This window comes from Rhipicephalus sanguineus, chromosome 8, assembly GCF_013339695.2.
Source record: "Rhipicephalus sanguineus isolate Rsan-2018 chromosome 8, BIME_Rsan_1.4, whole genome shotgun sequence".
Classification (NCBI taxonomy): Eukaryota; Metazoa; Arthropoda; class Arachnida; order Ixodida; family Ixodidae; genus Rhipicephalus; species Rhipicephalus sanguineus.
The window spans coordinates 108,640,835-108,662,918 of record NC_051183.1 but is presented as its reverse complement, the minus strand read 5'-3'; the positions used below and the strand labels follow the sequence as shown (position 1 = coordinate 108,662,918).

At 44.9% G+C, this 22,084-nt stretch overlaps 1 protein-coding gene and 1 long non-coding RNA gene across 2 annotated transcripts in view; one reads left to right on the top strand and one right to left on the bottom strand.

Moving 5' to 3' along the window:
- Window positions 1-21,236: 21,236 nt before the first annotated feature.
- LOC125759586 (uncharacterized) overlaps window positions 21,237-22,084 on the top strand; it is a 57,043-nt gene continuing 56,195 nt past the window's right edge. Inside the window, exon 1 of the long non-coding RNA XR_007417209.1 lies at window positions 21,237-21,278. This is a non-coding gene — a long non-coding RNA (uncharacterized LOC125759586). The remainder of the gene's footprint in view (window positions 21,279-22,084) is intronic.
- The window catches only part of LOC125756250 (uncharacterized), a 205,675-nt gene continuing 204,891 nt past the window's right edge, over window positions 21,301-22,084 (bottom strand). The window contains exon 3 of the mRNA XM_049418586.1: window positions 21,301-22,082. Within this exon, the coding sequence (XP_049274543.1) occupies window positions 21,502-22,082 (581 nt within the window). The 3' untranslated portion in view covers window positions 21,301-21,501. The remainder of the gene's footprint in view (window positions 22,083-22,084) is intronic.

The window sequence follows — 22,084 nt, the reverse complement described above, 5'->3', positions numbered from 1 at the left end:
ATTTACGCTGCCTGACGCGAAATTGACATATTTTTAAAGCGCTGCGATTTTACTTCCATTTAATAACTACGGGGATTTAACACCAAAGCCGGGGTCCACCACGGCTCCACTGACGTATTTCCGTCACAGATATGACGTTGTAAAATATACAGTAACAGATGGCAAAGAAGAAAACTAGAAGAAAAAGCTCCGTTGCCGGGAGCCGAACCTACGACCCCTCGCTCCGCAGCGCGCGGCGCGAAACCACTCGGCCACAGAGCGTACGATCTTCAGCTTGCTAACGGCAAGCAATTCATATACACATTTGCCGTTCGCGGTACTCAGAGATCGGTGGCTTCAGCGAGCTCTTGTCATCGCTACCGAGATGGCGCGAGGAGCGAGCCGCCAAGGCGTGCTTTAAAGGTCGTCGCCCCGCATGTCGCGATGCGAGCGCGCTTCTACGGTGGTGTCTCTCGTGCTCGAGATGGGGGCGGTTTGTACGTCTTGTTCTTTCACCGCAAGTTTCCGTTGACGTTACAGAGAGCACGAAGATCACTCCGATCGCTGCAGCGGCCGCGTTTCCGAAAGGCGCAAGCTGCTCACACGTAAAGAAGTAACAGTTGTGATATTTGTTAGTTCGCGCTCGTCCTCTCTATGTTCTTTTCGTGCGTCCTTTCAGCTTTAGAGCACGCTGCAAGTTTCGAGCTGCTTGCCGTTCTTCGCGTGACGTTACAATGTGTTGCTATAGCATTCATTCCTTCGCCCTTGTTGCGAAACAATGCACAATAAACACTCAACTACCCCTGCGAAGACATGTTTCACTTTCGTGTTATACCGATTCCCATGAAGGGGGCATCAGCCATGTCTTTTTTTTCATGCATCTGTGCGGCGCCCTAATACTAGTTGTATGCGAGAGGAAAAAAGGATGAACAAGAAGGATTTAAGAACCTTTATTGGCCAAGTAGTGTAGTTGCGATATATATATATATATATATATATATATATATATATATATATATATATATATATAGAGAGAGAGAGAGAGAGAGAGAGAGAGAGAGAGAGAAATTCTGTATGCATGTGCGTGGGTTACAGTGAGTAGCTAAATTCCCATGCGGAAAAAACATATCGGACAGACCTCAAACTGTATTAACACTAGGCTTAGAGAACACCGATGCGACTGTCAACGGATTAACCATCCCGGGAATTCAGCTACTCACTGTAACCAATGCACATGAGTACCCTAGTTCGAAAAAACAACTATTGTAAAGCGGGTAAAGGACGACAGGGAGAGAATAGTTTACGATACTGCTGTCATGGCATCTCTGGGCGCCGAAACATGCGTCAGCGAACCATCGATAAAACTATCTCCTGCCGAAATCGAGTTTGTGATGGACGTCACACACTGTAAGCAAAAAAGAGCCGAGATGGGAGTAAATGGACTTGTCCTCTAGCGCACGCCCCGATGGGGGTTTTCTATACTCCGTCCAGGGGAGTAAAAAATTTACCCCCCCTTAAGGACGGAGGTTTTGGATGGACTGAGGGGAGTATTTGTTTACATCCATAGGGGAGCTTTTCCAGGTACGTATGGGAGTAAATTTTTATAACCATCGAAAAAAAAAATGCTTTTCGCTGTCGCACCATGCACCAGAGAATCTTTAATTAAATTAGCATCGAAACACGCAAACTCTATCACACGTACACAAACATGCACACAACATTCGCAAAGTAATACAACACTCAAACTGACAGCCGCTCGCCACCCGCGCTTCAAAACCAAACTTTGGTCACCGAGTATATATAGGCACCACATCTTGACCTCCAATGTAGCTCGGATGGGACACTCTTTTTCCGCGTAATTATGCACCAAACATTCATGGCGTACGTGTATATTTGCGGTGGGCTTATAGATACTACTGAGGTACACCCGTCTTTTACTATAAACCCACCTAACATTCAACGCCTTTTTAATTAGCGAATTTTGTTTATCAGCTTGCACTCTGTCGCATGGGATGTATCCGCCTTAGCAGTACAGTGCGTGAGTCCGCAAAATGCACCTAATCGTATACGAACCACGAGCGGCCGTGCACGAACGCTTCAGCAGCACACATTCAGCAACACCGGCGAAGAATCGCGCCGCCCCGCCGGTATACCGCGTTGTTGCCGACGGCGTCGCTAGGCCTCTCTCAGGAGTACGGCACGGCTATACGACGAACGGCAGCTCGCGATCACAAAATGCTTGCTGCTGTGCAGTTTTCGTCGCCGTTATTTTACACACACAATAAAAAAACAGGTGTCCGCTATCCGCGTTAAGCTACGGAGCGATGCACTTACAACGAACGAGACGGCTTCGCGGTTCCTGTTGCTCGCAGTGCAGCGGCGGCCGCATGTTGGTTCAATCTCTCTCGTATCGGCGCTCGCCTTCTCGCTATACGTTTGACAACGGTGGTTGCATGGCACAAAGATACAATTTAAACTTACTCATTCCAGCAGCTTTTATTTTCTGTGAAACATATTCTTTGCTTCACCGGTGGCCGGTGCGAGCTCGTATATAGAACTCGCCATGGCGACCGGTGTGGCTGTGCGAGTTCGCTACGCACCGCCGGCTTGGTACCGACGACGTAGCGAAGCCTTCTTACCGCTTAGAAGTTGCAGCCGGTGAAACATCGGTTCGGTGACACTCCGAGAAGCAAGCGTTGCCGGTGGTCGGGGCGAGCGCGTCGCCTGCGCAGCTCTCACACCGGCCGCCGGCCGGCTTGATGCCGACGACGTAGCGAAGCCTACTTCTTACTGCTTCGAAGTTTTAGCCGGTGAAACTTCAGAAACAACCCGCTGACGATCGCAACAGCTTACTTTTGTTGCCGATGAAATTATTCTTCGCAGTTCTTCGTAACTCGGCACGTTGAAGCAAGGTATCCGTGGTGTGTCGGAGGCTTGCACTCGTGTGCATGGGCACTGCCGCTTGACGGGAGAATAAACACGGGACAGCCAGCTCGATGTGTTCGCGGTCGGACGCTGGCGCGAGTTGAACTTGTCTCTGACCAGAACGGTTCAGTGGAGAAAATAGTCCTACACGTCTACACAAACCAACCGGCCGTTGCAAATCCTCGCTGCAAATCGTCGCTGCAAACAGATGCCCGTACACACACGCACATTCACACACGCACGCACATCACGACCAAAAATGGTTTCTAAAACTCCCATAGGGAGTTTCTAACCACGTGACACGCACGTCACGACCAAAAATACTTTTTAAACCTCCCATAGGGAGTTTCTAACCACATGATCTAAAACTCCGTGGGGAGTTTAACAAGGTCATGTCGTTCATAAACTCCCTCATTAAGCAAGGGGCGTTTTACGACGACATGTGCCGACTTCACTCCGCTAGCACGGAGTAAATGATTGGGGCATGGGGGTTTTAGGAGCTCATATGCTGGAAAAGCTCCCATCTCGGCAAATTTTTGTTTACAGTGCATAGGCGCAGTCAAGTGCACTATCTCTTTGCAAGTGGATTTGTGAACTTATATTTATATGTCTACGCATGAATAATGAAAACCAGCTGAAGTTTGCGCTCGTTCTGTTAACACTGTGTCCTGTGTACTTTGTAACGTCTCTCTACCATAAGCGCTTCAAAGCCAACTGAAATCTAAATACACGGGCAAACAGCGTTTCGCCTGCATCGAAATGCGGCCGCCGCGACCGGGGTTCGATGCCGCGAGAGCCATAACCACTAAACAATCGTGGCGGGTACTGGAACGATATAGCAGCCGCGAAAGGATGACTTTAGGAGCGTTTTACTGCGTAGCGTTTCTTTGTTTAGCGTGCCGGATTCTCCGTCACGAAGGGCGAAGGCACGCCAGCCGTGCGGAAGCCAAAAAAGTCTGCAGTCACAACGGTTATGTACGGTTATGTACGGTTTCTGTGAGCTACTTTGGCTTCTATTAACTCAACAACACACAAGCAAGAAATAACCTACGGAAAATACGCGTGAAACCACTGCACAAATGTGAGCGATGCTTGCTGACTGGATTGCACCGCACTCTAAGAAAAACAAAGAGTGCCTTGGCTCTTGTTTAAGGGTTCTGGCTTGCCACTACCGACGTTATTTGTAGATCATTATACTCTCTTCAGAGAGTCGCCGGAACCACAAGAGAATTAACACGTCTCTTTAAAGAAAGTCATATACGTGTCAATCGAGAACTCTCAAACAAGAGTCAGAGGACTCTTTCTTTTTCTCACAGTGCGAAATAAGCGCAAGCCCGCACTAGCAGACTGCCTACGTACCGCCTTCCCCCCCCCCCTTCCCCCCCCCCCATTTCTGGCAATCGACGAAAACAATCAGGCTGTGAACTAATTAGCGACGGGCCAGGCACACCTTAAAGTAAATTAATAGTTTATCTTGTCATGTTTAAAATTTACAAAAAAAAAACAATAGAAAAGAAATTCCATTGAGTTTTTTTTTTGTTTTAAATACATATTCCTATCTAACTGAGTCGCGCTTCAGACGTACGCCCCGCTTTGATGTCTGTGGCAAGAGGCTTTCGACCATTTTTCGTTCCAACCTTGGCGATCGATGTGAAATGACCTTGATGTACGCATGCACATAGTCGGCTTTAACCCTCTTCCTAGAGTAAGCAAGCTAAGCTCATCCAAATGGTTTTGTACCGTTCCCATCGAAGACGAGCTCGGCTCATTCGCGAAAATACAAACGTTTGGCAGCGTCGCACTTCAGCTGCCTGCATTAATTCTGCTGAGTTCTCTTTTGCTTCAACAGGTCACGTAGCTAAAAATTAAAAAATACGCTCAAACAATGTATTTTGCTCGAGAAAAAGACTTGATTCTGGTAACCGGGATTATGAAATGGCGTATTTTGCGCGGGTCGGCAACAACTGTGTTCGAAACAAAGGACAACAAAACACTTGTTTGTCGATGTTCTGTAGAAATGAAGAAGAACTTCAGTTCTACTGCGAGTGCGGGAGCGATTACACAGAGCAGCATATTTTCTCTAAATCATCGGATTCTGACGACAACCGCGTCTTGGCGTATCGGCAGCGGACGCCGATAGAAGTAAACCACCACCGGCGGGTTCAAGGATTGTTTTCATGGCCTGGCTTGTCACTGCGGTTTATTTATTTTTTTTTAATTTCAAAGAGGCATTTTCTACCCCGAATACTGGAGAGGTTTGGGCACTGTCCGAGGTCCATTGCAGAAGAGCGAACCCTCCGTACATTTTCAAAAATAATTTCGCGCGTATCTAGCGAATAAAACGCCTTTTAATTTTTTTCTGCTTTTCAACACACGTAGAATTAAATAAGCGAATAAAAAAACGAAGCGTGGCAAATGTTTCGGCTCCACTAACGTGAAACCTTGGTAGGGGCGAAGCGTGCAGTGTGCGCCGGCGTTTGAGCTTCTTCCGCGTAGGCGTTGTCTTTCGCGGGCGAGCGCCATAGCCAATGCGCGCTTCCGTTCTCTCTCACCACACAGCGCGCGCTGATGGATGGATGGATGGATGCTATGAGCGTCCCCTTTATAACGGGGCGGTGACAAGTGTGCCACCAGGCTCGACAAAAAAAAAGCATTTACTGTTCTTTTTCTTGGCGTTGGCCAAGTGTCTTTACTTCAATGAAAACTATTTTATTCCAGAAAAAAACAACTTAAGTTTTCAGCTCCGTTCTCTCCCTTTACGGCAGAATGTCCTTATTTTTTTTTCCAATATTTATTTTTGTCCTTTCTCTCTAGTTTTCTGCCACCAATACCCTAACCGTCTCTTACTTATTTCAATCGCGGGTTTGTTCAGCTTTCGATTGTCTCTAAAACCCAAGGCGTCATGTAGGCTCGTGCCCAAACGTACACTTGGGTGGATATCTCCACATTCAATAAGAACATGCTCCGCCGTTTCCTTATCTTCCCCGCAGCACGTGCATTGTTCTTCTTCTTTACTGAATCTCGCTTTATAACTGCCCGTTCTAAGGCAACCCGATCTCGCTTCAAACAGTAAAGCGCTTCCCATTGAATTATCGTAAAATGCCTCCCTCCTTATTTCATTTTTGCCCTTTCGGTAGTTACTCAAAGCCGGTTTTTTCTCCATAGCTGCCGTCCAGTAAATCCTCTCCGCCTCTCTGACTTTTCGCTTAACGTTCTTTGTTTACATACTGCTTACACTACCAGCCATATATTCACTAGTGAGCCTCCTAGTTCTTTTTCTCCACTGTGTGTCCACGCTCTTCCTATACAAGTAACGGAACACCTTCTCTGCCCATCTTCTCTCCTTCATATTCCTTAGCCTTTCTTCGAACCTTATTTTGCTCTGAGCCTCCCTCGCCTCAAAACCTGCCCATCCCATATCGCCCTTTACAGCCTCATTTGTCGTCTTCCCGTGAGCACCCAACGCGAGGCGTCCCACCGTCCTTTGATTTATATCCATTCCTGATTGCACCTCTGCCCTCATGCACACCACTGAGTTCCCAAAAGTAAGCCCCGGAACCATTACACCTTTCCACAGACCTCGAAGCACCTCGTACCTATTTCTTTTCTATTGGGCGCCACAGAAGCGCCGGTGGGAGGAGAAATTGCACCCTTGCTGAGGCAGTGCCGCCCTCTCTTGCGTTGAATAGGTTTTACTCTTTTGAAGGAGAGGCAGACTTGCTGTATGTTGTCTTCGTGTTACCTACCGCAACATGCTACGAAGTATGCTTTACAGGAGAAAACATGGCATTTGAAACCTATGTGGAAATGGAATTAAACAAGTATTTGCTAATTAATGCAATGAAATATAGATCATTCGTCTCTTTTATATTAGTTTAAATCATGTTAGTTTATTCTTAACCGGTTTTGACTAAATATGCACTTCTTTTGACCATAGTTTGACAACTTGATCTACCGTGACGATATGACACGCCGAAAAGCCGATACCTTAAGGTAGTTCGCCCCTAAAAAATCAGAGCCCTTCCACTGTGCGAAGACGGAAGGCCAAAGAAGCAGTTTTTAAAGCATTATTTGTAATTTAGTAGCTTAACATAGCCATTTCCCTACCAACGTCTTCAGTTACCCCTTAATACCATACTGGCCACTGCCACGGATCAAGCGGCCTATGCAGGAAACGCGTAGCGACAACAGCCTTTCCTCGACGACATTCATTTTTGGGAGTTAATTTCTCCAGTACGGCGTAGAGTACCCCGGGTACCCTACCCGTTTTTGCCGTAAGTTGCGGCAAAAAGACGTGTACGTTCACTACCATTTCACTTTGGGATGATTTACCTTCAGTTATTAAATCTTGTGTTAAAATTGACCTTTGGCATCACTACCTGCCATAACATACTGATCTCCTGGCTCTTGTACCGTCAAACTTTTTGGGTTTCGTTTAGCTGTGCTTTTTCACGTTTTACTGATTTGAACTGAAATGTTTTGTCTAATATGTTTTGATTTTGCCAATAAATGCGTTCGTTTGCTGTGTTAGTGAATACCATAAATTTTTGTATAATTAAGCGAGGGTCCCACTACAGTTCTTTTACTTTGGGACCCTCGTCTGTATATTTATGATGTTGTACTACTTTTGTTAAAGCAATAAATTTGAATTGAATTGAAGGCCCACAGTATGCCTTACAGGCGTGTAGTGCATACTTCGCAACGTTTTGATGATGTCCTTGTACGTACTTGCAACTATTCTCGCAAGAGGTGCTTTTTGAGAGTTTACAACTGGCTCAAAGGCCCGATATACTCGCTTACCCTGCGACTGTGCTGCTTGTTCCGCGCAGGCCTCGTTTTTCTTTTTCATCGACCCTCTCCTATTCTCAGTGTTCGTCGAGTATTTCCCAGCACAGCATGCAGCTAGGCTGCTTGAGAGCGCGGATGCCTCCGACAGCGACAAGCCAGTAACCTAATTTAAAGGGTGTAATGAGCCTTCCATATTGATTACTACAACAGCGCATGCGCCAGGCTATGTGATAGAACGAAAGTCGTAGTCATCAGCATGCGCTACTTGCTATCAGAAATTCACGAGAACAATAAGACTAAAATAGAAAAGACGATTGCGTTGTAACGGTTATGAAAAAGTGATTTGAAGGCGCACGAGCACACGCGCATATACTCTACACGGTCTCATCGCTAATTGTCGCGATAAGTCACTGACATTACGATGTTGCCCCGGATACATATTTCTCTATTTTAATGGGATCAGGATTGACCCACAAAAAAGCTGTTGCCAGCGCTCCGAGAGGGCCGCCCCGCAATGCGGGGAAACGTCTCGATTGTATTAGACCATTATCAGGATACTGCGCGCGTTAAGCAAGTATATCGAGTTTATTCCAGAGCTAACGCGAGCGCCAGCGATAACGCTGGAATGTTTCAGCATTGATGTATAGAAGATAACACGTTCTGCCGACGATCAGATTATCGACAACCGACGTCCGTGTTCGACGCTACCGTTTTCTTGTGATATTTACTCGCTTGTACTGTGAGTGGTACTCGATTTTCTGGGGACATCGACCGATAAGGAGGTTCATATTCAACACTCTAAATGCCACCTTTCCTATCCTTCTAACCACGTGGCAACATTGTAAAAAAAGTAAATACTAAAACCAAGAGATTGTAGTCTGGCACGCAATATCAGCGAAAACTGGCGATCCGGTGGGAATTGCCCCCATTGATTCGAGGGTTGAACACCTTGCACGCTTGAAATGTTCGGGGTTCCAGACCATAAATACTTTGGAAGGGGAGAACTCGAGAGCCTACATGATTCGAATGTTGAACGTTCGAGTTTCTACATACTTGGGAAGCTGTGCGATCGTGTAATTCTTATTCACTATATATCCTCTCTGTGTAATTGTTATGTGGCTAGCAACACGACACCTTGTATATTTATTGTTTTTCCGAAGGTCAATTCTCCGCGTGCAACCGGTGTTTATAAATTACTCTCGGAGCCCATGATCTTACCATTATTAACGCCACAACGTTAAAGAACTTGTTTCACAGAAATTCGCAGAAACGATGGGTTTTGATGGCCCATCCATTTGAACGCGCTCAGGCATTATTCATCATCGTTACCAACATCAACAAAGTGTGTAGCAGCGCGTGTGCGAGTGGCACCTTGCGAACGCGTAGTGAGTACTTCGCTGATTCACTAAAGAAATAATTGTGGTGTAGTGTGCACTTCGCTACTACCCTTCCAGTAGGTATTCTAGGATAGTCTCAAACGGCCAATGTTTCGCGCACAGAAGTTCCTTTCCTTGAGGCATGGTTGGGCGGTCCACCGAGAACCACAGCAGCGAGGCTAGCGATTAGAAGGCGATGCGCACGGGGCCTGATTACGCGATAGCGCTCAACTCTTGAAGGGAAAGCTCAAACGTCCTTCAAGCTTTTTTTTTTTTTTTTTGGGGGGGGGGGGGCGGGGGGATATATCCACTGGGTAACACGCGTCATTCGAAATAAGTAGCAGCTCGGTTTGCGGAATTTATTATTAACTCAGTTGCTTGAATAGGCAGTTGGTCTTTCCGCAGCTGCCTTCAAGAAAAACCGTATATAAACTTCTTATGTCAATAAATTCGTCTTCAACAAGCACAGAGATCGGGCTGCTTGGTTACTAATAATAATAACTGTCGAGGTTTAACTTGCCAAAACCGCGACATGATTCTGAGCGACGCCATAGTGGAGAGCTCCGAAAATTTTGGCTACCTGGGGTTCTTTAACCCATTAGGGCCCAGCGTACTTTACAAAGTACACTTCATTTTTTTGGACTGGAAAATACACTATCCAATATTCTAATTTTTCTGATTAGCATTTTTGATGCTAAAGGTTGCAGCAAGACACTCCTAATCGAACATACTGACTGAAGTCAATTTTTTCTGTGCTACGAGTTGTTAAACTTTTGGAAAACGAGCGCCCGTCGAACGCATGTGACGACTACTACGTTTTCTTAAATAATTTAAGGTTTCACACTGTATATATTGAGAAAAACAGATTGATTGTGCTTCAAAAGGTACAATATAACCGCTGCGAAGCGCAAGAATCAGCTGTAGTGCACAGTTTTGCTCTGAGGGGTAATGAAATGCTGGTGTACTTTTTGTAGTACACTGGGCCTTTGTGGGAGCTTACATGTGCACTGCGTTGTAGGTTGCCTCAGAAAGCGAACCAGGTATTTTCTTCAGAACAATGCCGTTTTTACGGTCATTTGAGACTCGGGAGACTGCAACAGATGCCGGCAGGGATATACGAGAGCCTCCTGGTGAAGTAATTGTCACTCCCAAACAGCTGAGGAGGAGGGGAAAGACGGCTGTGCGAATGAGTGCCTTCTGCCTGATGGAACGAAAGAAACCGGGAAGACTGCTTCTGTTTTGATGCGGGAAACGAGTTTCTTTTCGTAAAGGGCAAAGACAATAGCATAGTTGCTATGGCGATGAACTATGACACAGTCGAGCCACTACGCTCTGTAAGCAGATGATCATCAACTCAAAAGAAAAACGTAGTGCCATCACGAAACATCGTCAGCAGCTAGAGAAATATTGCCATGGGAGAGATTCACCTCCACAATCAAGCTGCGTATAACTTCATAATTTTTATTCGTGGGAAAATGAGATGGAAGCACCTATTTGCACAGATCATCAACATTGCTGCACTGAATGCATAGAGGATCTGCCTACCTACTGGAGGTTAGCAGACCCTCTATGCGTCGACTGCTGTCATTCACCTGCATACTTGCAAGACACTACCTGCGCCGTGTACAAAATAGAACTATAAAGAGGTCTTCCGTGTCCAGTGTGCCTGCCAGTCCCCTTCATCCATATGGGCATTTCACAAGCAGATTGAAAAACGGTTGAAGTGCACTGTCTGTGATAAATAGAAATGATGCTGCGAAAAGTATGGTGCAACGCTTTGCATGATGCGTCGCTGCTTCGACAAGTTGCATGTGCCAAAACAACTTTTGTATTAGTATGGCAAGGGCCAAGCATGCTGGCTATTCGTGTGCCGAGCCAGCTTGCATTGCTATCGCAAGAGCCCAGCGTACTTTCTAAAGTACAGTATCATAACTTCTGAAGGAATAGATGTAACGCTATGAAACTTGCCAGATGTTGTTGTCTACTGTAGTTAGATAAGTGTGCGAAATTTCAATTACATTCAACAAATAGTTTTTGCTTGGGCCTTAATGGGTTAACTTGCACGCAAATATAAGTGCACGGGCCTCAAGCACTCTCGCTTCCATTATTCGATCCCGCGATCTCCGGGTGAAGAGGCTAGTTGGTACAGATCCACAGCTTATGAAAGCGCAAAAAACACGAACCACAGAAGAAGAACGCACGACAAGCGATTTTCCTACGTTCTTCTTCTGGGGCTCCTGTTTTTTTTTTTTTCGTTCTTTTTTCCATTTTTTCTCACGCATTCAGAAACTACGCCTCTTCAACAACTCCACCTTCGTGTGAGCACAACAGACTTACTCGAAATGCATTTGCGATGTTTTTCAGCTGCGTTAAGCAGAGCGAAGCGAACAGGTAGGTTTTTAGGAAGCGTTAGAGCTTGTCCAGCGTTAAAGCGGTTTTAACTTGAGCTTGTTGGTAAGGCTTCATATCACGAAACAGCGCAGACACACAGGACGAGAAAGACAGACAAGACTTGGTGCTGTCCAGTGCAGCGCGCATAAGTTGAGGCACCAATCTCTACTCCGTTTCGTACATCTGGTGCGAGGCTGTAGAAGCTATGCCAGAAGTTCGGTCAGCAAAATGTGTACGCGCGCGCATCACGCGCTTGGACTTTGCCCTGGTATACATGGCCTCCACGAATGACTCCGGCTTCGGGCAACTGGAACCAATCTCAGAGGCCACGATACGAAAACAAAGAGAAGTTAAGCGACCCTGCACAGCCTATTGAGAATGGTATAAATAGCGATATTTCTGCAGTTCTATGGCACAAAGCGCCTTCATTTATCATTCAGTCTAAAAATGGAAACAAATCACACTAAGGGCGATAAAAACCTTGAACTGCTTCTTAGTGCGAACGCATCTGCTGCAAGTCGACTCGCTAGCTTCCAATCGTTGTACCTGCTGCATGAAAAGTAGTATACTTAGCACAAACGGATGTTCATAGAGTGCGTGGAGCTCTCGTGACCAGTTCTAGGCGGCTCCGCAGAACATCGATCTCGGTCGTTCTCCCGCAGGAGTGAAAAAAGAAAGATTCTTAGGACACTTACGCACTTTTGATGAGTTTTGAATGCGAAAACATTAATGCCTAATTGAACATCTATGCAAGGAAGCAACAGAAGCCTGCATGCGCTCCCAATGCCGGATCCCACCGTCGACCTGCGCGACGAGTGCTCGAGGAAGCAGCTGCAAGAGAAATCAGCATTTTGCATACGCGTAGCCCTTTTCTTATATACATGCCGGTGCCGCGTCCTCTGGGTGAATTTTCCACGGCGCGTAACGTGCCAACGTCACCTGACTATGTGTCGTGAGCCCGATAAGGCTGTCGCCGTAGGAGAAAAAGGCGCAGCAACGAAACATGATGCTAAGGTTCTTTCAGGCGCCTGTGCAAATACGCTTTCAAAAGAGCAACTAAGTGCTACGTGAGTCCGTTCACACTGTGTGTATGAAGCCCGAATGCTTGTCCAAATAAGGCAGTAGTAGTCCAGGGGAATATGTGTGCATTGTGGAGGTGAAAAATTCTTGAACAGGGTTGTCGCTGGAGCCAACATTGCGACAAGCAGACTTGTCTTTGTCAATGCTGCAACTTCTGCCTTGATAAAGACGAGTTTGCTTGTCGATAAGCAGGCTTCAGCGAAACTCCCCCTCCCCCCGTGTAGGGTAGCAAACCGGGTACAACCTGGTTAACCTCCCTGCCTTTCCTTCGCTTTTATCTCTCTCTCTAGTGAAGAATTTTTCATTTCCACAATGCTTGTATGCGATATGGTGGATTGAGGTCACGTGAAAGATCTAAGCCAATCGCCACAGTGGCAGCACGTGAAAAAAGAAGGTGAAAATTAATTTTTTTCGCCGGTGACTCCACTATAAAAGTCTAAAATTGCAGAATCCCGCCGGCGCCCAGCACGTGACGGTATGTTAGCGCATGTTTGGTTTCTACCTAATTATATTAATGAAATGACGGTATAACAATATGTACTTAATTTGGTTTTTTCACTCAAAGAGCATAAAAATGTCGAGCTTAAAATGATAGTTTGTCAAAGTTTTCGATAATGTAAACAAAATGCATGTGCCTTAGCTGCTCGCTTTGCCAGTGCGATCCGAGAGAAAAAAGTCATCCTTGAATGGCTTTTTCATTCGCCTCCGACCAGATGTGTTTTCCTAAACCAATCAAATCAAATAAATCAAATTAAACTAATAAATCATGTCTCCGTATATGCGCCACCAATTGATACCTTTTTTTAGAAAGCGCCGGTTTCCCAGAAACACTTTTTTTCTCGGACAAAAATATCCGCCCAGTTTTCATGTCCTCTGCGTTTTACGAAATTGATGTTCTTGGCAAGAAAGTCGCAGCGCTGAGCAGTTATTGCATTCCCAGCCAGTGTTTATTTTAACTGCTTGCCACCCGCAGTGTTTAGCACCGTTGGGGGGGGGGGGGGGGGGGGCACCGCTCTAATCGCACCTGAAACTTTTCTAAACATTCCATTAGGGGAGCTTCCAAATCTTAAGGATAGCATTACTCTGATAGTGAAACCACTTCCTCAATTAGACTCACTGCTTGTGCATTGCACAGTTCAAGTTTCGACAGAATGCGGTCGCTACAAGGTATTTAAACAAGCTACCGAAAACACATAAGGTGCGTCAGCTAACATGCACCAAGTAATCTTTTTTCACGACATCGCGCACTTTCAAGAACAGGTGCAAAAAAAAAACAGGACAGTTATGTTAGAATAGATGTAGTAATCCGACGTTGCCGAACAAGCGTAATTACTTTTATATTAAATATTTTGTGTCACAGTTAATAAAGCTTAATTCAAGATATTTTTGTTTACCCAGCTTGACACAGTGGCAGTTATGTCATTATAGATGAAATACTCCGACGTTTCAGAGCAAGGACAAGAACTTATGTGTTGAAGATTTCTCGCTATAGTTAATATTTATCACCTTAATCAGGCTCCTATGTTAATTATACAGCTTGACGGGCTATAAAAAGATATGAGCGCTTGCCCTACAAGAAAAATGGGGCAAAGCTAACTCAAAGCTTCATATGCACGATGGTTATTGAAAAAGTAAGGGCTGTTTGACAATATTTCAATATTTACACGTCACAATAAATATTAACTTGTGCCACGCAATCTGCTAATTGCTCTCGAAGGTACTGAAGTTTTCGTTCTGGCTCAGTAGTCGTCTGCTTGCAACGGAATGCAAACTACAATGTCTGCGAAAATCGTAGCTCACGCCTGCTGTGGAGTGCGAGCTGTAATTCGATTTTTGCATGCAAAAGAATCAGCAACTTCTCAAATTTGTGAGCAGTTGCCCCTATAGCTTATGGACCTAAAGTGATGAGTGATGGAAAGGTCGGATATGATGTTGAGACTTCACAAATGGCAACGCAAGTGTGCACGACGAAGAGCGGAGTGTCAGGCCCAGAATCCAGGCCAAAGAAACTGTTCAACAAAGTGGATCGGGAAAAGGGGTTAGAGTGACCACGGACAGTTAGTGGTCGCATTGGGCAATCCTCCCTCCTAAGTTTTTAATTCCTCCATGCCGTGAAAAGCACCGGCGTGCTTAGCAGGGCAACACTTCTGTTGCTACAGGCGACAAATACGGTCATGAGTGAGACCGTGAAGTGGAACAACGAAACGCAACGTGAAATAACAAGCGACCTCGATAAGAGATCAGACTGCCATATCAAAAAGTCGGGCAGATCCCACGCACTGTGGGAATCGATGTAATGCGAAGCAGCCAGCAAAGAGCTGCATACACCGCCTTGTATGCCTTTGAGGCAAATTAAATTCATTCATGTCACGACATCTAGTTCACCGCATCTAGTTCAGTTTGTCATGCATTCATGCACGTACAATCTTCAGTATGATGAAAGGTATATTCTGGTATATGCAGTGCATGACCTGTAGTTTATGCTCGTCACGCAATCATGTCATGCCATTCTAATTTTGGTCTATATCCAGCTAACGAAATGGCCGGAAGCGCACCAAGGCTGTGTCCTGTAAATCATGCCGTACATGACATGCATGTTATGATTTGCGTGTTAGGATCTGTCATTTATGTTCCTCATACCGTCATGTAGCGCGGTACCAATTTGGTGTGTATTGTCACACTCTATAGGAAAGCTACGGAAACGGCCGAGAGCGTACCATGAGCGCGGCATATAAATTGTGCTGTACATGAAATACATGTCATAATTGTCATGTCGTCATCTGCTATTAGTGTTCATCATACAGTCACGTCGCGCAATACCAATGTTGGTGTATGCAGTGCTGGAGAGTATCGAAGATACATGTATCTTAGATACTATCTTAGATACTGTTTGGGTATCTTGTATCTGTATCGAGATACGTCTCGCAAGACGTGTATCAGTATCTGTATTTCCGATATATTTGAAGAATGTATAGTGTATCTTAAGATACAAGATACTGCGATCGCACAAGTGCCGTGCGAACAATGAACATAGGCCGAACTCCTGTTCTCAAGCTGATACTGCTGCCGTTAACTCACCAGAGTAAAACTAAAGGCAGTGACATTATTTCATCTTTCCGCCACAGCTTTCCAACGAGGATAAGTGATAAGCTCTGAGGGTCCCCATTGGTCGATCAAAGTGACGTGGTGGCGCTCGCGTCGTCTCGACAAAAAAAACGTACTAAGGGTCTTGACCCTTTTGTTTTCTCGTATTTGTTTTTTAGGGGCGAAGCTCCTTAAAGCGGCACCCGTTCGTCCCTCGTAGTCGTAGTGCGTAAACAGTCGTAACGCTAGTACCAGAGCTTGACCTCCAAGGTGGTGCCGGTGGGAGATTTTAGGGGCGAAGCTCCTTAAGGCGGCACCCGTTCGTCCCTCGTAGTCGTAGTAGTAGTAGTAGTAGTGCGTAACCAGTCGTAACGCTAGTACCAGGTCTTGACCTCCAAGGTGGTGCCGGTGGGAGATTTTTCCTGTGCGTTGTTGAACAATAAAAAATTCGCAGCGTGCGCGTTAACTAAAAGCCGAATTGTTCTGTCTCTCATTCCCCATTAGCAGCCATTGGCATGTTCCAGTAGGAAATGTTAGTAGAAGTAGAAGTGTAAGTGTTAGCTAAAAGCCGACTTCTTCTGTCTCTCATTCCCATTAGCAGCCATTGTTTACCTCCAAGGTAGTGCCTGGTGAGATTTCTCCTGTGCGTGATTAAACAATAAAAATTTTGTTCAAAACGCCGTTGATTGATGAAATAAACCAACGAAGGACGCCAGGTGTTTTCTAAAAGCAAAACGAAAGAACGCCAGATGTTTCTAAAGCAAAACGAAAAGACGCCAGCTGCTTAACGAAAGACGTCACATGTTTTCCAAAGCAATGGTTTTCTAAACAATGAAAATTCACAGCGTACATGTAAAATTAAAGTGAGCTGCAAGTCGTCATAACTCTCATCGAACCTTTAGTATAAACGCGCCCGATCTCACGTCGGTGATGATGTACTGGGCAGAATTCACGGAAGATTCACGGTTTACCGATGAACCTCCGCAGCTTCGCCCACTCATCGTCATTCACTCCGTGGATATGCTGTGATTTTTTAGTTGCGTGAGTGCCATGACACTTGGGTGAGTGCCATGACACTTGGCACTTAGCCACTGTCCTGTGCCACGTATTCGAAATCGTGCGGCGTCTTCCGAATACATTCTGATGCCGCTTTAGCGTCATTATTGAAGTTTCTCTTGCGTTGTGCTTCGTTACGAAGGCTGACGAATGCGAGAATGAGGGTTTGCTTTGCGCCTCGTGGCTCACACAAATGGACGATTTGAAGGATCTCGTGGATGTAAGTTTGCCTCACATGCAATGACATTGACTAATATGCAAAGAAGATTCGAACAGCTATAGCACCACCGGTACCGATTTCGAACCTAACAGAGCAAGCATTCACCTAACGGACTATCTTGGCGTACGTCTCTTTTTCTTTTTTTCAAAGAGTTTTAAAATAACAATTTCATTGACAGGAAAAGTTCTTTCTTAGCTGCCCTTTTCCATCCAATACATTACCTATGTGTCTACGTTGTTGTTTCTTTTCGGTCTGCTTACTGCAATATCTCTCTAACGTTCTGCTAAAGTAAGCTCTTTGCTTTATTCTTACTTTTAACTGTCGGCGTCATTTCCGGTACTGTTTACATACTTATATTTCACTTGAATGTACTGTTATGTAAAGGCGATGTTGAGAGCAAACATGTACTATTCGGGCTCGCCTGGAGTATAGAGTAATAAACATTCTGCCTACTACTAAGTAAAATAGCGAAACTGAGTTTGCAATATAATAACGTAAACTATTAGTAGCCATCTTGACTATGTCAGCTAGGGTACCCGAGAAACATTGTTATTCCATATGCTCCGTTTTTCTGATGAGCGTCCCAACGTGCCGATTTACGTTATTTCTCATATCTGAATATAATTGCTATAGCTATTAGGGGTTGCCGCTTTGATGGTCCAGTGGTTGTGGTGCTTGACTGCTTACGTGAAGGTCGCGGCGGCCATGCCAGTGGCCCGTGTGCTTATATTTAGGTTTTAGAACACTAGGTGGTCAAAATTTCCGGAGCCCTTCATAACAGCGTCTCTCGTAATCATATCGTAGCTTTGTGACGTACAACGCAACAACATATTATTATGAGTTCTTGTGAGTGCCGCCTGTATCGTGTTTCTATGCTTATTCGCTGTGTTTGATAAACAACCGCCGTTTTTATTTTACTTAGGTATTTTTGTTTTCCTAGTTTAGGCTTCCCTGAATTTTTTTTTACTCAATATTCACCACGTAATCGGAGCTACAAGTGGGAATAGTGTGATTAGCGGCGGTGTCCTGCGGCGCTCTGGGTAACTGTACGATACGTCTGAAGCGTTTCTGGGCTGCACATGTTCTCGGCGACGAACACCTGTCCGGTGATACGTCATTGCGAAAACCGCAACACGTTTATGGGCAAGGAAGAACCCCACAGCACCATCATGCGGAGACTTCTTAGTGGAGTTCCTGTGATTAGATGACAACCCGTTAGCAGGTCGGCAAGCTGCAGAGCAGCGACTCCCATCAGTTACAAAAGCGGCAAACAAAAACCGCTGTCAGCGAAGTGTACAAAGAGATGTCATGTTGAACAGCTAAAGTGACGCCAGTAAGTTATTTCGGAATGAAACTAATATACCTCGAGCAAGAAGTACAACACTTCTAAGGTACTAACAAACATTTCATTCGAATGAAACGAAATTGGCCACAGTTAATAAATTTTCAAGTGAACATTTTTGTGCATAGGCGTTTCGTGCTACATTGTATAGATATATAACAACAGGTTTCCGAATGTATCGAAGTATCTTAAGATACAACTGGAATGTATCGTATCGGATACAATTAGTGTTGTAGTATCTTGTGTCTGTATCTCAAATACTTCTTGCCCGTGTATCCTGTATCATATGGCGATACAATATCAATGTATCTTTGCCCAGCCCTGGGTGTATGTCAAGCTAGCAAAACGGCCGCGAGCGCACCAGGAGAATGACATGTAAATCATGCCCTACACGACATGCATGTCCTGATTTTTATGTTGCCACCTGTCATTTATATTCATCATACAGTCACGTCACCAAATACTGGTTTTGGGGTATACCAAGTTAGCGAACCGGCCGTGAGCGTATAATGAGCTTGGCATGTAAATCATGCTGCACATAACATTCATGGCATGTTTGTCATGTTACCACCTGTCACTTAGGCTCGTCGTACAGTCACGTCATGTAATACAAATTTTCGTGTTTATCAAGCTAGCGAAACGGCCACGAGCGCACTGTGAGCGTGGTATGTAAACCATGCTTTGCATGACATACATGTCATAATTTCCATGTTACCACTTGTGATTTATGTTTTTCATACAGTCACATCACGCAATACCAAATTTGCTACAAGTCAAGAGAGCGAAACGGCTGCAAGCGCATAATGAGCGGGGCATGTATGCCATAGTGTACATGACACGCATGTCATGATTTCATGTTACCACCTGTCATTCATGTTCGACATACAGAAATGCTTCGTCGTACCCATTTTGGTATATATCCATAAAATAAACGGTCGTGAGCGCCCCGAGACCATGTCAGGTAAATCAAGCTGTATATGACATGCGTGTCATGATTTGCGCGATAGCAGCTGTCATTTATGTTTGTCAAACAGTCATGTCACACCATACCAATTTTTGTATATATCAAGTGAATGGAACGGTGGAAAGCGCACCAAGGCCATGGCATGTAAATCATGCCGTTCATGACATGCAGATCATCATTTTCATGTTATGGCCTATCGTTTATGTTCGTCATACAGCCATGTTGTGCCATACCAAATTTGATATACGTCCCAATAATGAAACGGCCAGGAGAGCACAAAGTCGTAGGCGGCTAGATAGATAGATAGATAGATAGATAGATAGATAGATAGATAGATAGATAGATAGATAGATAGATAGATAGATAGATAGATAGATAGATAGATAGATAGATAGATAGATAGATAGATAGATAGATAGATAGATAGATAGATAGATAGATAGATAGATAGATAGATAGATAGATAGATAGATAGATAGATAGATAGATAGATAGATAGATAGATAGATAGATAGAAACGCTCAATAAGTAAAAGGTTCTCCAAGAAATGCTTCGCATTTAAAACTGCTGATCGCCGTTAAGCCCGCTGTCGTGAGAGGAAAAATTATTGGAACACGATACATACACGTACGATGCGGCCGGCGCAACGAATTTCTGTACACCCGCATTCCTGTACATTCTCCGGCGCCGGGTGTTTTTCGTGAACCAAGCCGCTGCCCCCGAAATCGGTAACTCGCAGAAGCTTCGCTTAAAAACTCGGAGGACGCTTGAGCTCGGCCTTCAAGCGTAGAACGCGATAGCGTAAGCGGACCCTGTTCGCATCGCCTTCTCAATCGCTAGCCTGACTTCGCTTCTCAGTGGACGCCTAAACCGTGCCGCGAGGAAAGGAACGTCTGTGCGCCTGTTGAGTGTCGCTTTCATGCTATCCTAGATGGCCTACAGCAAGTACAGTTGCGAAGTGCCCTCTACGATATATTTCTTCCTCTTGCGAGTTGGCGAGGTACCCACTGCGTGTCCGTAAGGCAACACGCGAACCTACGCGGCTGTTGCTGAAGTGATAATTATGCCTATGCGCTATGTAACTGGTGAGCTTTTAAACCGACCGCTCGTTGCGCAATCATTCCGCCACGGAATATTACATGTGTTAATTACACTCCTGCACTACATAATATTTATATCAACTTTTTTTTTTCCGAAGCAATACCGTGCACGGGAGTGGCTTTCTTGTGAAATACCTCCGTGCCATTCAGAAGTGCTGGGTTCGATTCCCACACAAACTGAACATTTTTATTATTCTTTACATGAATCTATTCCGAACAATCTATCTTTATTACTACGAAAAACTGCGCAAAATAAACAGGGACCATGCGCTTGTGCGTGTGTCTCACTTGTCCCTGTTTATTTTGTGCAGTTTTTCGTAGTAATGGAGTATCAACTCGCCCAACACTCAGTCCTTTTAAAGTATCTTTATTACATCTATGACGGACAATGCTCATTTTTCGGTCACAACCAACAACACAGACGCGAGACGGGCTCTTTAACGCTTTCGCGTTAAGATATCTTGACGTACCGCCCACGGGCCAGAACTATTCAGGGCCAATACGGGTAGCACATATACTACGTTCAAGTTAGCTGAAACACCTTTAATAAGCACACCTCTAAGGGCAAAGGACTATCGAGGCTCATTTCTGAGCGGGCGCGTCAAAAACAGTCATAAATAATGACACAACAAGATGTTAGTGTTTTATTGGAATTTCGTCAACTATAGAAAAGCGGTTTCCAAAGTAATATGGCGAGACTAAGAGGCTATGGTATGCATCACTAATGCGGTCCTATAGACGTGCGAGTGCATACAGCACAACGAACAGATTTCAGCCAGACGCATTGTTATAAGTGTTTGACACATACTTAATTGCATCTTTGTTTTCATGTGGCTCAGTTTTCCGAAACAAGCTCAAATATCACCCGAAGCTTATCGTCCCCGATATATCCTTCACGTTCCAGGTCATCCAAGCTAAAGAAACAACCAATAAAATATGCTCCATTATTACTTGCTTTATCGGGCCTTGCAAAGTGCTCAGGATTGTCTCCAGATACTTGCTCTTTTCTGCACTCTTTGTTTTGCGATGGGTGTTTAATGGTGAACCGAACCTTTTCTTTGAACGGCCATTCAAGAACGTCGTCGATCATTCCCTTGTGCAGCTGGATGCGAGGATGCAGGTTCACATGCGGCCCTTCTTTCTTAAAATGCACGCCTGGCGATAGGCGATAGCCAGTCATGTACGTCTTTTCACTTTCATGGCGAAAAAATCCTGGCGCTCTCCTTCATGGCTTTGAATCCTTCAACAAAGAATTCATGTCGCTTGACATGGATTGTGTTTAAAGCCAGTATTTTCTCTGTATTTATTGCACTTGAATTTATTTGCTTCTCGCAGATCTTTTCTCCAGCAATCCTGGAAACAGTTTCTGCGCAGCCGCTGCAGATTGTCTTTGTGGCATCCTTCAACTCTTTTTGAAGGGTTTCCTTTAGTGCACCACACTCACCACTAAAATGTTGAGTTAGATCAGCTCTGAGTGTATTCGCAGTGTCTTCATATTTTTCTTCGAGACTGAGCTTCGTGCTTTCCACAGCATCTTTAAGCCTTTCATGTGATTTGCTTAATGTTCCTGCAAGCTGCTGTAACGTTTCACCGTGGTCATTCAGAGCTTCTTGGATTGCCTCTGAGCAGGATGCAAGGCTGTCAGATCTATTACGTAAGCTTGATATTTCTAGCAGTGCTTCCCTGACCGTGTTCAAGCAATGTGAAATCTCATTAAGGCGGTTACTTTGGACGTTGTTCTCATGCGTAAGGTGGTCCAGTCTCTCTTTCATTTCACCT